Genomic DNA, 14,857 nt, shown 5'->3' on the forward strand with positions numbered 1-14,857 from the left:
CTACCTTGTTAATAACTTATACTCCTGGGGATGGAGGTACACCACTAGACACCTCGGACACTCCTGAGTTCCCACTTGCTGTGTTGGCAGGAGAATTGGAGGTGTCTGTAGAGTCATCTGCATCCACCAGAAATGGTGACAGTGCCACTGGAATCGAGGGTCCTGTGGAATTTTCAGATTTAAACATACACTGTGAAAACTTTTGTACTGAACAATTGAAAGACATTACTCTGTTGAAGGCCCGTGAGAATGTAATGATGATAGATGAGGAACTTGTGAACCCACGGGACAGGATATCCTTCCCTTATTTTGTAACAAATCGAGATTTGTTGTACAGAGTGGTTCAGAAATCGAATGAAGCAATTGAACAATTGATGGTACCAAAGCCTTACCGTAAAACTGTGTTAGAGCTGTCACATGGGCACTTGTTGGGTGGTCATTTAGGGGCAGAGAAAACTATGGAGAGAATAGTGCAGAGGTTTTACTGGCCTGGTATTGCAAAAGAGTTTGAGAATTACTGTGCATCTTGTCCAGTTTGTCAGCTATCTGCTCCTTTGCCACATTGTCGCAGCCCTTTAGTTCCATTACCTATCATAGAGGTGCCATTTGAAAGGATCGCCATGGATCTGGTAGGGCCTCTGTTAAAATCTGCCCGAGGCCATCAACATATTTTGGTTATTATGGACTACGCAACCAGATATCCAGAAGCGATCCCCTTATGTAATACCTCTGCAAAGACAATCGCAAAAGAGCTGTTCCAGGTCCAGGTGTTTAGTAGAGTGGGGATTCCCAAAGAAATTCTGACAGACCAGGCGCTTCATGTCACATGTTACTAAAGAATTATGTAAATTACTGAAAATTTCACATCTGTGAACCTCGGTCTACCACCCACAGACGGATGGGTTGGTGGAGAGATTTAACAAAACGCTGAAAAAAATGTTTAAAAAGGTTGTAGATAAAGATGGGAAAAATTGGGACTGCCTGATTCCTTATTTAATGTTTGCTATTCGGGAAGTTCCTCAGTTTTCCATTGGGTTTTCTCCCTTTGAGTTGCTTTATGGGAGACAGCCCAGAGGATTGCTGGATATTGCAAAAGAAACTTGGGAGAGTGAGAAAACTCCACACAGAAGTGTTATTGAGCATGTGGCTCAGATGCAGGATAGAATTGCCCTGGTGATGCTTATGGTAAGAGAGCATTTGGCGCAGGCACAGCTGGCACAGCAAAGAATTTACAACCTTGGGGCCGGAGTACGGACCTTTTTGCCTGGTGACAGGGTTTTGGTCCTGGTCCCTATGGTTGAAAGCAAATCTCTGGCTAAATGGCATGGTTCTTATGAGGTCCTAGAGAGAGTTGGGGAGGTGAATTATAAAATTAGTCAGCCTGGAAGATGGAAGGTAGAGCAAATTTAACCATGGAAAGAAAGAGAGTCCCTGACAGCAGAAACTGTCCCTATAGCTCCAGAAATGGTCCCCATAGTACCGGAAGTAAAAATAGCAGAAACCTTGTCTAGTGTCCAAAAACAAGAAATCTGTCAACTACTGTTAAAAAATAACGAAATATTTTCAGAGTTACTGGGGCAGATGGCCATTACCTAACACGAGATTGTCACAGAGCCAGGAGAACGAGTGAGTGAGCCATCCAGAGGACAGTTAGGTGACAGGGACATTCTGTGTACAGCGCTGCACTAGATCGAAGCACTGTACACTTACATTCATTCTTATTTCAGCTGAAACAGCCTGCCAGCCACGATTGCGGAGCCCCGCTATGTTGTGTGCAGGGAACGGGCACTTGAGCGCGCGCTTGTTCCTGCTAATCTTGCGCATCGCGAGATCACGCACCTGTGCATGGCTGAGGAACAAGAGAGCCACTCTGTGGCCACCATCCTGCGTTAGGCAGTCGCAGAGTGGTTAAAGTGATGTCCTAGTGTGTCTCCAAGGCAGTATTTTCTTCTCAGTTTCCTAAGCTTTAGCTGCAGCGTAATGACATAATCTCCAGATCCCAGAAAACCACATGTAGGCTGTCTTGGGGCTAGCATGTGAGATTACCATCCTGTCAGCCACAGTGAGCATGTAGATAAGGAGCTGGTTAGCAATTTTATCCATCAGTCTGTCTGTCAGAATCCCCCTGCGGAAGGAGATCTTGACATGTTGAGAGACGGAGATGCTGGTCACTGTTCAGTTCCGAATAGATTGTATGACTAAGGAAATCTGCTGAGTACTAGTGCGTGCCAGGCAGTTCGTAAACAAAAATACATTTCTACTTCAGAAAAGACTACAATTAAAAAGCTGATTACAAATGAGGAAGTGAGGAAGCGTGTAATCTAGCATTCTGTTCCAGATGTTAAAATTGGGAAATAAATACAAGCTGCACTTTTTCTTGTGAAGTATGGAAAACATAGCTCCACAAGGCAATCACTTCCGACAGATGGCTTATGTTCCGAGCTCAAACTTAGATATGGCAGGAATGTTTTCAGCATACACCACCTTGTAAGCTGTATTTAAAAGACAACTGTACTTTACAAAAAGCTTAACAATAATGCATAACTTTCTTGTCGAAAAATAATCTGAAGGTTCGCTCTATGCATTGGAAATGCTATAGGTGAACATTTGTTGTGTGTCCTTTTTCTTGTCTTGTGTGCATGCACTATTAACACAAAAGCGCCTGCATGGACTACCTGGTAGAAAATGTGAAATGGGAATGTCTCTGCTCTGATTACTTACTGTAATCTGTCCCAGACTTAAAAAAATTCAAACCATTTAAATGTGCCAGCATCCAAAAATGGTCTCAGTAATTCAAGGGTGGTGCCTAGGGATGCTTCTTGTTACTTCTTACTGGGTGCTCCTAACTGTAAAGACATGTAGGGAATTCATTAGTGTTCTATACATCAAACAGTATTCTGTAGTTATGGATGGAATAAGTGAAATTCTAACTTCTGGCAGTTTTAGACAGTCCTAGTTAGCTACCATTTGAAGAGGTATACTCAGTGAAAATAAAGTGATTGGTTAAACCGCAAAATCCCTAATCCTAAATAGGACTTCCCTGGAATCCCATAATCCTATTTTGTTTTTTAACGTCATAAATCTAGTTTTCACTATCTCATGTCAATGACCACAGTTATTTTTAATGTTTATGCAACTCCCACACAGAGAAATTTTGAACTATTGAATTTTTTATCTGTTCCCTGCTTTGAGAAGTGTTTCTTAGCCATGCAGGAATTTTTTTTAACTTTTAAAGAGTTACCCAACAGTCTGACTGCAAAGAGACCGGTAATTTAGAGGCCTAGGTTCTTCACGCTTACATGACCAAATCAGGAATATGGACTACTTCTAAGTAGGATTGGGACTGCACATACACGTTTATTTCTTCATGTTAAAGGCCGCTGAAGGTCCCTTTAAAAAAAGGTTTCTTTCTAACCAGAGAGCCATTTCACAAAACCTTTCATCTCTGAGGAGGTAGGAGTAAGTTGCAGGTGTAATTTATAGTAAACCAGAACTGTCGTAAAAAGAAGATTTAATATTCACCTGTGACTTCCTCCAGCGGCATAAACTCTTCTGAGTCCCACGCTGTCCTCCCGCGGTCTGCCGTTTAGCCTCGATCAGCCCCCGGTAACTGGCTCAGTTGCATCAGTCTGGGTCTACTGCGCATGCGCAGAAGACCCAGACTGGACCCGACTGAGCCTGTTACGACAGCTCTTGTACACTTTTTAATATTGGTGTGTTAAAGGGAACCAGAGACGCCGGAATCCTAAAAAGAAAAAAAGATTTTATACATACCTGAGGCTTCTTCCAGCCCCATAAGCCTGCATCGCTCCCACGCCGCCATCCCTGCTTCCTGGATCGCCGGTACCAGGTCCCGTCACTTCCGGCAGACGCGGCCGAATGTCTGCATGAGCAGGGGCTCCCTTCATACCCTTACGCGTGCGGCTGCGCAGTATGCAGCTGCACGCGTACGGGTATGCTGGGAGCCCCTGTGATGAGGACAATTGTCCGCGTGCTGCCGCCGACTGGCCGAAACTACGGGACCCGGTACCGCCGGATACAGGAAGCGGAGGAGGGCGCGTGGGAGCGATCTGTGCGTATAGCGCTGGAGGAAGCCCCAGGTATGTATAAAATCTTCTTTCTGGGGCCTCTGGTTCCCTTTAAACTTGTAATTTCAGTATCTTCTTTGCTGCAAAAATGTTGCTGCTGATGTATGCAATCGTAGGTAAGTGTGATGCACACCTCCAGTTGCCCAAAGGGGATGTGCCAAGGCTCAGTCCAGCAGTACTCCAGACAATTCAAACTTGGGAAGAAGATTGCCGGCACCATCCAACGTAATTTTCATGCTCTTTTTATTTTTCAATTCATCACAGCAAATACATGGCGACGTTTCGAGGGTAACCTCTTTATCAAGCTCTTGCTGCAAGTGAAATACATTCAACCTAACCAAACCATCTTTATATACTATCCATGAAGTGCACCTGACCAATGAACCACCGATTTCATTACCACCAATCATAATGGTCCTTGTACATAGCGGACCTGATGGGGAACTGTCTTAACTTACTCTCATTGGTGCATTTGAACTGGGGCATCTCACACCCCCACTACACACCCACCTTGGATCACGCCTGCACCTCTCAGGTGTCAGCCATCCCCGCCGTCCTCCCGTCTGGCCGCCGTAGCGGACCTGACAGAGAACTGGCCGAAACTACGGGACCCGGTACCGCCGGATACAGGAAGCGGAGGAGGGCGCGTGGGAGCGATCTGTGCGTATAGCGCTGGAGGAAGCCCCAGGTATGTATAAAATCTTTTTTCTGGGGCCTCTGGTTCCCTTTAAACTTGTAATTTCAGTATCTTCTTTGCTGCAAAAATGTTGCTGCTGATGTATGCAAAGCACCACTTGGCTGCGTCTAGTGAAAAATGGCGCCGGCCAAAAAATGGCGCCACCTTCTGCCCGATATATGTTTAAAACGATATTTATCGTTTCAAAGGTTAAAATAGTGCAGAACGAAATTTATCGTTTTAAAACTGTTTTTTTTTTTTTTTTTTTTTGTCCTGCCTGAACGGTATTTATCGTTTTAACCCCTGCTTTGCTGCCGTTTTGAAAATATCTGCCCGCCGGCTTTAATGTTTAATAGCAAAGCCCCCTTAAAAGCTAAAAACACCAAATTTGCAGGGAATGTTAAGAAGAAAATTGTGAACAAGAGGAAAAATTTTTTTTTCAAAAAGACCTTATAGTTTTTGAGAAAATCGATGTTAAAGTTTCAAAGGAAAAATGTAAACATTTAAAAACCCGCCGACTTTAACGGTTAATAGCAAAGCCTGCTTAAAGTTTAGGAACACCAAATTCCCAGGGTATATTAAGGGGATCAGTGGGAATAAGAGGAAAAATTTTTTTTTCAAAAAGACCTTATAGTTTTTGAGAAAATCGATTTTTAAGTTTCAAGGGCGAAAATGTCTTTTAAATGCGGAAAATGTCAGTTTTTTTTGCACAGGTAACAATAGTGTATTATTTTCATAGATTCCCCCAAGTGGGAAGAGTTTTACTTACTTCGTTCTGAGTGTGGGAAATATAAAAAAAAAACGACGTGGGGTCCCCCTTCCCAGACCTCTTTAACCCCTTGTCCCCCATGCAGGCTGGGATAGCCAGAATGCGGAGCACCGGCCGCGTGGGGCTCCGCACCCTGACTATACCAGCCCGCATGGTCCATGGATTGGGGGGTCTCGGAAGGGGAGGGGCAGCCAAGCTTTCCCCTCCCCCTCCGAGCCCTTGTCCAATCCAAGGACAAGGGGCTCTTCTCCACCTCCGATGGGCGGTGGAGGTGGAGGCCGCGATTTCCTGGGGGGGAGGTTCATGGTGGAATCTGGGAGTCCCCTTTAAAAAGGGGTCCCCCAGATGCCCACCCCCCCTCCCAGGAGAAATGAGTATAGAGGTACTTGTACCCCTTACCCATTTCCTTTAAGAGTTAAAAGTAAATAAACACACAGACACTTTGAAAAAGTATTTTAATTGAACAAAAACATAACCACGAAAAAAGTCCTTTAATATTCTTAATTAACCATTAATACTTACCTGTCCCTTTAAATAAATGATCCCTCGCAATATCCTCGGAAATGTTCTATCAGTTACAATGTAACAAAGTTATTACAATGTAACAACTTTGTTACATTGTAACTACGCCGCACCCGACGTCACTCGCCGCCACCGCCGCGTCTGCGCTGACCCGACAGAGCTCTGAGCTATATAGCTCAGAGCTCTCTAAGCATCTTTGTATTTGGGCTCCAAGGAGCCCCATTGGTCCTTAGCAGACCAATGGGGTTCCTTTAAATCAGAAGGAACCCCATTGGTCTGCTAAGGACCAATGGGGCTCCTTGGAGCCCAAATACAAAGATGCTTACAGAGCTCTGAGCTATATAGCTCAGAGCTCTGTCGGGTCCGTGCGGGACGCTAAGTCCCCGCCCTCTCCCGCTGTCCACCCCGCCCACATCTGTCACCCACATGTCACCCACATGTGGGCGACATGTGGGTGACATGTGGAAGAGGCGGGGAGGACAGCGGGAGGCGGCGGGGACTTAGCGTCCCGCACGGACCGACAGAGCTCTGAGCTATATAGCTCAGAGCTCTGTAAGCATCTTTGTATTTGGGCTCCAAGGAGCCCCATTGGTCCTTAGCAGACCAATGGGGTTCCTTCTGATTTAAAGGAACCCCATTGGTCTGCTAAGGACCAATGGGGCTCCTTGGAGCCCAAATACAAAGATGCTTAGAGAGCTCTGAGCTATATAGCTCAGAGCTCTGTCGGGTCAGCGCAGACGCGGCGGTGGCGGCGAGTGACGTCGGGTGCGGCGTAGTTACAATGTAACAAAGTTGTTACATTGTAATAACTTTGTTACATTGTAACTGATAGAACATTTCCGAGGATATTGCGAGGGATCATTTATTTAAAGGGACAGGTAAGTATTAATGGTTAATTAAGAATATTAAAGGACTTTTTTCGTGGTTATGTTTTTTGTTCAATTAAAATACTTTTTCAAAGTGTCTGTGTGTTTATTTACTTTTAACTCTTAAAGGAAATGGGTAAGGGGTACAAGTACCTCTATACTCATTTCTCCTGGGAGGGGGGGTGGGCATCTGGGGGACCCCTTTTTAAAGGGGACTCCCAGATTCCACCATGAACCTCCCCCCCAGGAAATCGCGGCCTCCACCTCCACCGCCCATCGGAGGTGGAGAAGAGCCCCTTGTCCTTGGATTGGACAAGGGCTCGGAGGGGGAGGGGAAAGCTTGGCTGCCCCTCCCCTTCCGAGACCCCCCAATCCATGGACCATGCGGGTTGGTATAGTCAGGGTGCGGAGCCCCACGCGGCCGGTGCTCCGCATTCTGGCTATCCCAGCCTGCATGGGAGACAAGGGGTTACAGAGGCTCGGGAGGGGGGACCCCACGTCGTTTTTTTTTTGAATTTATTTCCCACACTCAGAAGATTTAAAAAAAAAATTGATAGCAAATTTAAAAAAAAAAATGAGGTGGGGTCCCCCCCTCCCGAGCCTCTGTAACCCCTTGTCCCCCATGCAGGCTGGGATAGCCAGAATGCGGAGCCCCGGCCGACTGGGGCTTCGCACCCTGAGCTATACCAGCCCGCATGGTCCATGGTATGGGGGGGCTCCGGGGGGAGGGGCGGCCAAGCCTCCCCCTCCCCCCCGGAGCCCCTTGTCCAATCCATGGACAAGGGGCTCTTCCCCGCCTCCCTTGCCCCAGGTGGAGGCGGGGGCGACGACTCCCTGGGGGGGGGGTTCATGGTGGCATCTGGGAGTCCCCTTTAAGAAGGGGACCCCCAGATGCCCACCCCCCTCCCAGGAGAAATGAGTATAGGGGTACAAAGCACCCCTTACCCATTTCCACAAAGGGTTAAATGAAATAAAAACGCAACAACGAAAAAAGTCCTTTAATGTTCTAAATTAACCACAAATACTTACCTGTACCTTTAAGAAAAAATCCCACGCCAATCAGGTCCCACGACAGTATCCTCTATCTTGCGATCTTCTGATACATCTTGATTGAAGATCTCCGCCGCCCCGACGCCACACACGCCGCCTCCGCCGCACTGCTCTCAGCTATACTAAGTATAGCTGAGAGTTGCGTCTATGCGTCTATACAGACGCATTAGCGCTGGCTGCAGCTGCCCTCCCTGCCTCCCCCCACCTGTCACCCTCACCCATGCTGGCACCCATGGGTGCATTGGGTGCCAGCATGGGTGAGGGTGACAGGTGGGGGGAGGCAGGGAGGGCAGCTGCAGCCAGCGCTAATGCGTCTATATAGATTCATAGACGCAACTCTCAGCTATACTAAGTATAGCTGAGAACAAGAAGCATCTTTAACCACCTGAGCGGTCTGGACGAGCTGAGCTCGTCCAACACCGCCGGAGGTCGCCGCTCAGGCCCTGCTGGGCCGATTTTAATCAAATAAAAAGCAGCACACGCAGCCGGCACTTTGCCAGCCGCGTGTGCTGCCTGATCGCCGCCGCTCTGCGGCGATTCGCCGCGAGCAGCGGCGAAAGAGGGCCCCCCTAGCCGCCTGAGCCCTGCGCAGCCGGAACAAAAAGTTCCGGCCAGCGCTAAGGGCTGGATCGGAGGCGGCTGACGTCAGGACGTCGGCTGACGTCGATGACGTCACTCCGCTCGTCGCTATGGCGACGATATAAGCAAAACAAGGAAGGCCGCTCATTGCGGCCTTCCTTGTTTATTCTGGGCGCCGGAGGCGATCGGAAGATCGCCTCCGGAGCGCCCTCTAGTGGGCTTTCATGCAGCCAACTTTCAGTTGGCTGCATGAAATAGTTTTTTTTTTATTTGAAAAAAACCCTCCCGCAGCCACCCTGGCGATTTAATCAGAACGCCAGGGTGGTTAAATTTTGGCTCCAAGGCTCCCCATTGGTTCCTTATCGACCAATGGGGATCCTCCTGATCCCCATTGGTCTGTTAAGGAACCAATGGGGACCATTGGAGCTAAAATTTAAAGATGCTTTTTGCTCTTAGCTATACTTAGTATAGCTGAGAGCAGTTCGGCGGAGGCGGCGTGTGTGGCGTCGGGGCGGCGGAGATCTTCAATCAAGATGTAACTGAAGGTCGCAAGATGGAGGATACTGTCGTGGGACCTAATTGACGTGGGATTTTTTTCTTAAAGGTACAGGTAAGTATTTCTGGTTAATTTAGAACATTAAAGGACTTTTCTCGTTGTTGTGTTTTTATTTCATTTAACCCTTTATGGAAATGGGTAAGGGGTACTCCTGCACCCCTATACTCATTTCTCCTGGGAGGGGGGCAGGCATCTGGGTTCCCCTTCTTAAAGGGGACTCCCAGATGCCACCATGAACCCCCCCCCAGGGAGTCGTCGCCCCCGCCTCCACCTGGGGCAAGGGAGGCGGGGAAGAGCCCCTTGTCCATGGATTGGACAAGGGGCTCCGGGGGGGAGGGGGAGGCTTGGCCGCCCCTCCCCCCCGGAGCCCCCCCATACCATGGACCATGCGGGCTGGTATAGCTCAGGGTGCGAAGCCCCAGTCGGCCGGGGCTCCGCATTCTGGCTATCCCAGCCTGCATGGGGGACAAGGGGTTACAGAGGCTCGGGAGGGGGGACCCCACGTCATTTTTTTCAAAACTTTTCCCACACTCTGAACATAACCCAAAAAATTTAATTTAAAAAAAAAATAAATACAATTTTTCAATTTTTTTTTTTAAATATTGTTTCCCAGTATCTTTTTAACATATCCTGCAAATTTGGTGTTGCTAGGATTTAAGGGGACTTTGCTATTAACTGCTAAAGTCGGCGGAAAAAGTTTCCACGGAAAAATGTCAGTACGCGATTTAAATAGATACATTCCCTTTGAAGATTTAAACTCGATTTTCTCAAAAACTATAAGGTCTTTTTGAACAATTTTTTTTTCTTCGTGTTCCCACTATTTTTCTTAACATTCCCTACACATTTGGTGTTTCTGGCATTTAAAGGGGCTTTGCTATTAACCGCTAAAGTCGGCGGGCGTTTAATTTTCCCACGGTCAGAAGAAGAATATTCAAAATCGATTTTCTCAAAAACTATAAGGTCTTTTTGAAAAAAAATTTTTTCCTCTTGTTCACAATTTTCTTCTTAACATTCCCTGCAAATTTGGTGTTTTTAGCTTTTAAGGGGGCTTCGCTATTAAACATTAAAGCCGGCGGGCAGATATTTTCCAAACGGCAGCAAAGCAGGGGTTAAAACGATAAATATAGTTCAGGCAGGACAAAAAAAAAGTTTTAAAACGATAAATTTCGTTTTTAAAGCCGGCGCCATTTTTTAGCTGTCAAAAAACGAAAAATAACTAGTGATAATGGTTCTCTATGGGGCGCCGTTTTTTAACTACGATAACTGGCGCCATTTTTAACGGACCCGCACTTGGCTAGTGTCTCTTTATATCATAGATCAACGCTGGGCAAACTACGGCCCGCGGGCCCAATCCGGCACGTGTGCGCCATCGATAGGCGGCCGGATTCCTCTCTCTCCCCCTCCCTCCCTGCAGAGTCACGAGTGGGCGATTAGCAAAGTTAACTCACCTACATAGCGATTCCTGCATCGCCTCTCCATAGTAACAGGACATCTCTCTCCCTCCTTGCAAAGGCATGAGTAGGCGATTAGTGGGGGTTAATTCACCTACATAGCGCTTCCTGCATCGCGTCTCCATAGTAGCAGGCCATCACATGACACGTGTCACATGACACGCCTACGTATTACACGCTGGTTGCCAGTGTGTGGTACGCTGACTTGTCATGTGATGCGTCACGTGATGGCATGAGACACAACGCAGGAAGCCTATGTAGGTGAGTTAACCCCACTAATCGTCCACTCACACCTCTGCAGGGAGGGAGGGGGTAAAGAGAGAGAGGAGGAGGTAAGGTATGTTAGGAATGCGTCCCCGCAAAGTTTGCCCAGGCCTTTCATAGATGATCTTTTTAAGTCTATGGGGTGGCAGAAGGGCAGCACAAGCCATGCTGCACAGGTGAAGGACCTTTGCTGGGCTCTCACCTGCCAAACACTGCAATTATTGTGCATGATGACCCAGGCAGCTGAGCAGCCATGACCCAATTCATCTATTTGGGAGTATGAAGAAGTGTAATGCAGAGGTTTATCCCTTCTTACAAACAGGCCCTTTAGTTTGGAGTTGAAATGAAAGGAAGTAGCTATGACTGAAGGCAAGGACTGCAGACAGAAAGTGTGCCCTGAAGCTTATTGTAAGTAAATCTGGTTCCTGCTCTCTTCTCATATCTCTATCCGAGGAGTAAAATCAAGTAATGCATTGCCTATGTGCACTACTAATTGTAGAACACTATGGGCTTGATTCACTAACCGGCGCTAAGCCGGTTAGTGAGCCTTGAGAGGTAGTAGGCGCAAACCACGGAGTTAGGTGGTTTGCGCCCATACATCGCGCACAGCCCCGCTCAGTGCGCGCACAGTGCGCCGGTAATAGTGCATCTGTTAAACACAACACTGGGCTTGGCCGCAATAACCAAAGTTCATGTCACTTGGCAAACCTTTTTTCATAATAATGCAAATATTTGCTCTGTGTTTATGGAGAGATTATAACAGCAGATGTTCAGATAGCTGGAACTCTACACTTGCATGGTGGCTGCCAAAATCAACACTTGCTGAGAGACATAGGTACAGTGCTACTGCTTGTGGAAAACTGCTGTGCACCTCTACTGAGAAAGGTTAGCAGTGCCTTGGATAAGCCTGTTTAAAAGGGAAAAATGGAAAGAAGCCCACAGCAGCCAGGCAGATACATTTGTTTTCTATCCTGCACTAGATATATGCCACCCTGGTATTGGTTGCTGTGTGCTACAGACAGTAACTACCAGTACTTTTATTTTTTTTCTACCACTGTGTATAAGGAGATTCAGTAATTTAGGCTATACACAGGAACAATCGCCCTACAGTCATGTGCTTTTATTGTTCTTTTTTTTTTTTTTTTTAACGATTTACTATTGTTTTAATATTGTTCTCCACTTGTATAAAAATACACTAATTACTACAGGTTGTACCAATTTAATGAACGAGATAGGGGACTGTAGGTTCGATCTAAATCTGTCCATGAGTCGAAACACTGTGCCATCTCTGTCCCCTGTACCTCCTCTATGCCCTCCTGTGCCTCCAGTGTCCCCTTCTATGCTATCTCTATTCCCCATGTTTAAAGCCATTTTTTTCTTTGATTATTTTTTTTTAAACTACAAGATGTTGTTTTATAAAAAAAAAACATTTTTAACTTGTTCCCACAGAATCAAATTTTCACAATTTTAGTCCGCTGGTATCTGCGGGTCGTTAGTAATGTGGTTGTTTACAAGTCAGGGACTACCTATAATGACTGTAGTTGTTCTTGCATGGTATTCATTTTGCCAAGCTTAGTGAGGCAGGCTTAGGAGGAACAGGAAGATGGGTAGGTGAGTTTGAAGAAAAATAGGTTTTGAGAGCTTGTTTAAAGGCCTTATGGGATCAGGGAGAAAATTGCAGAGTGGGTAAGCCCTAGAAAAGTATTGGAGCTGTGCATGGGAAGTGATTATGAGTGAGAAAATCATTAGTAGGTCAGTGGAGGAGCATGTGGAGCTCTCTAGCTGTTTGGTGGCATATGGAAGGGGGGTGGCAATAAGACAGGGATTTTCTTCAGTATGGAAAAAAGCATGTTTGGACTAAGCTAATAGAGCTGTAGGGGAATAGAAAATAATTACAAGTGGGTGGTATAGGAGTATTATTAGAGCCTTGCATATCACATCTGATTCTAGTGTTCACGTGAGGGAAAAAACAAGTGGTCAGCAACATAAAATTGCATCACACATGCCAATCCCCATGCCGGCTAGAGTATTTCGGATGCGTTCTCACAATGCAATCAGTGCCAACACCCGTCTTGCAGACACATATCAGCACAAGTGGAAATTGAGCCAACGCATTTTGCCATTGGTGTAAAAGTTGAGAGAATAAACCTGCTGGGGAAAATGTGCCACTTCCTCTCCAAGTTTATACACCTGAAATATATTAACTGATTTATAACCTGTTTTCAAATCAAAGAAATGAATCAATATTACCATCTTGTTTAAGTGCCATAAAAATGACCAACATGACTAATGTAGCAAACTGATCTATATTGGAGTTATTGATGGATTTGTGAGAAGTGTTTTAACAATGCTTATGTTCTATGAATTCTGTTGTGTGACTGTATTATTAATTCCATATGTTTTCAGCAGTGCCTTATACTGTTTTTGGTACTTTAACTGTTAGTGTATATTTATTAGGTTTAATGGGAATCTGAAGTGAAAATAAAGGTATAATATAATGATTTGTATGTTTACTACAGCTAAGAAATAAAACATTAGCAGCACAGGCTTGAGTCTCATATTGTTTCCAGCACAGGAAGAGTTAAGAAACTCCAGTTGTCATCTATGCAAAAGAGCCATTAAGCGCTGCGACTTTCAAAGTCAGAGAGCTCGGTTTTCTGAAGCTTATTATCTCAAGTGTATGTCACTCTATTTAGTTTTTTTCAGCAGAGTAAAGTTCAATTGTTCAATTAGCCTGCTGTGTGAAATCATTTAGAATGCCGAGTGTAGTGTGTAAATTGCAAATATTAGAGAAGGATGCAATGTTATAAAAAAAAAAATTATATAACTGAAAATAAAATATGAGACTCTTTTCTTTGCTACTAATGTTCTATCAATTATCCGCACTATACATACAATTCATTATATCATACATTTTTATTTTGCTTCAGTGTCACTTTAAATATTTGTTCCTTAAAACTTGTGCCAGTAGTATTTGTTCCTTAAAACTTGTGCCAGTTGCACCAATTACATGAAACTGATTCCCTCTAAGCATAGTCTCCTGTATTAGAAAACATTACTTCTCTGCAGCAACCAAGAGAATTATAGCTGCATGCAAATAAATATTGGCAATTAGAAGTCCTGTGTGTTGGAAGAGACCACGGGAAGAGGGAATCAAATTTCTGTCATCAGTCCTGCTAACAAATGGTCTATCGTCTATATCTATTGTATAGTGAAATGAGCCTTTGATGAGAATTTTTTTTATACAATATATACCGTATTATGTATTTTATTCCACATCCGTCGCACTGATGACTACGGAGAAGCTGAATATGAATAATTTATTTGTAATAGTATCTTAAGAAGCAATCAATTTAATTTGCAGTTTTGATTTTTGATTGTGTGTATTATATTATTTCCTGATAAGTTTAGTCATATTTTGATCATGTTCAACAATAAAAGCAAAAAACATTTCAGAAGTTTGCATTCTTAATCTGTTGAGTTGCCCGGTAAATGTTATCATACTTACAACACAATTTCACTTTGTCTAACAGATCGTATACATAATCTTTTCTCTGGTGAAGACTTCACTGAACTCACAAGGCTGGCTCTAGTCAATGCCATCTATTTTAAGGGTAACTGGAAATCTCAATTCAGAGCTGAGAACACCAGAACCTTTTCTTTCACGAAAGATGATGAGAATGAAGTGCAGATTCCAATGATGTTCCAGAAAGGAGAGTTTTATTATGGTAAGTGAGATGGTGATTGTCTCTGCAACTTACACCTTATAGACCAATTAGCAACTGTTCCTGTGGTCTGCTGTATTCTGGTTTATAAACTGTGAATAGAGGCAGCTTACCTCCTTCGCTTGGTGAACCCTTGAGCATCGTTCATAGAATTGGGTCTATTATTATTTATTGTACAGATGCACTTCAGCTTCATCTCAGAGTCACATGGTTTAGTATTAAGTCTCAACTGTAAAACTAAGTATTAAGAATTAAAACATGTCTAAAATGTCTAGTTTTGTTAGCATTCAAAAATATGTGTGTGGCGTCCC

The 14,857-nt window shown here is 44.9% G+C and overlaps 1 protein-coding gene across 1 annotated transcript in view; it reads left to right on the forward strand.

Moving 5' to 3' along the window:
- Nucleotides 1-14,857, forward strand: part of SERPINI1 (serpin family I member 1) — a 135,377-nt gene that overhangs the window by 75,871 nt on the left and 44,649 nt on the right. Inside the window, exon 4 of the mRNA XM_068279288.1 lies at nt 14,355-14,549. Coding sequence (XP_068135389.1) covers nt 14,355-14,549 — 195 coding nt within the window. The remainder of the gene's footprint in view (nt 1-14,354; nt 14,550-14,857) is intronic.

This window comes from Hyperolius riggenbachi, chromosome 4, assembly GCF_040937935.1.
Source record: "Hyperolius riggenbachi isolate aHypRig1 chromosome 4, aHypRig1.pri, whole genome shotgun sequence".
NCBI classification, from domain to species: domain Eukaryota; kingdom Metazoa; phylum Chordata; class Amphibia; order Anura; family Hyperoliidae; genus Hyperolius; species Hyperolius riggenbachi.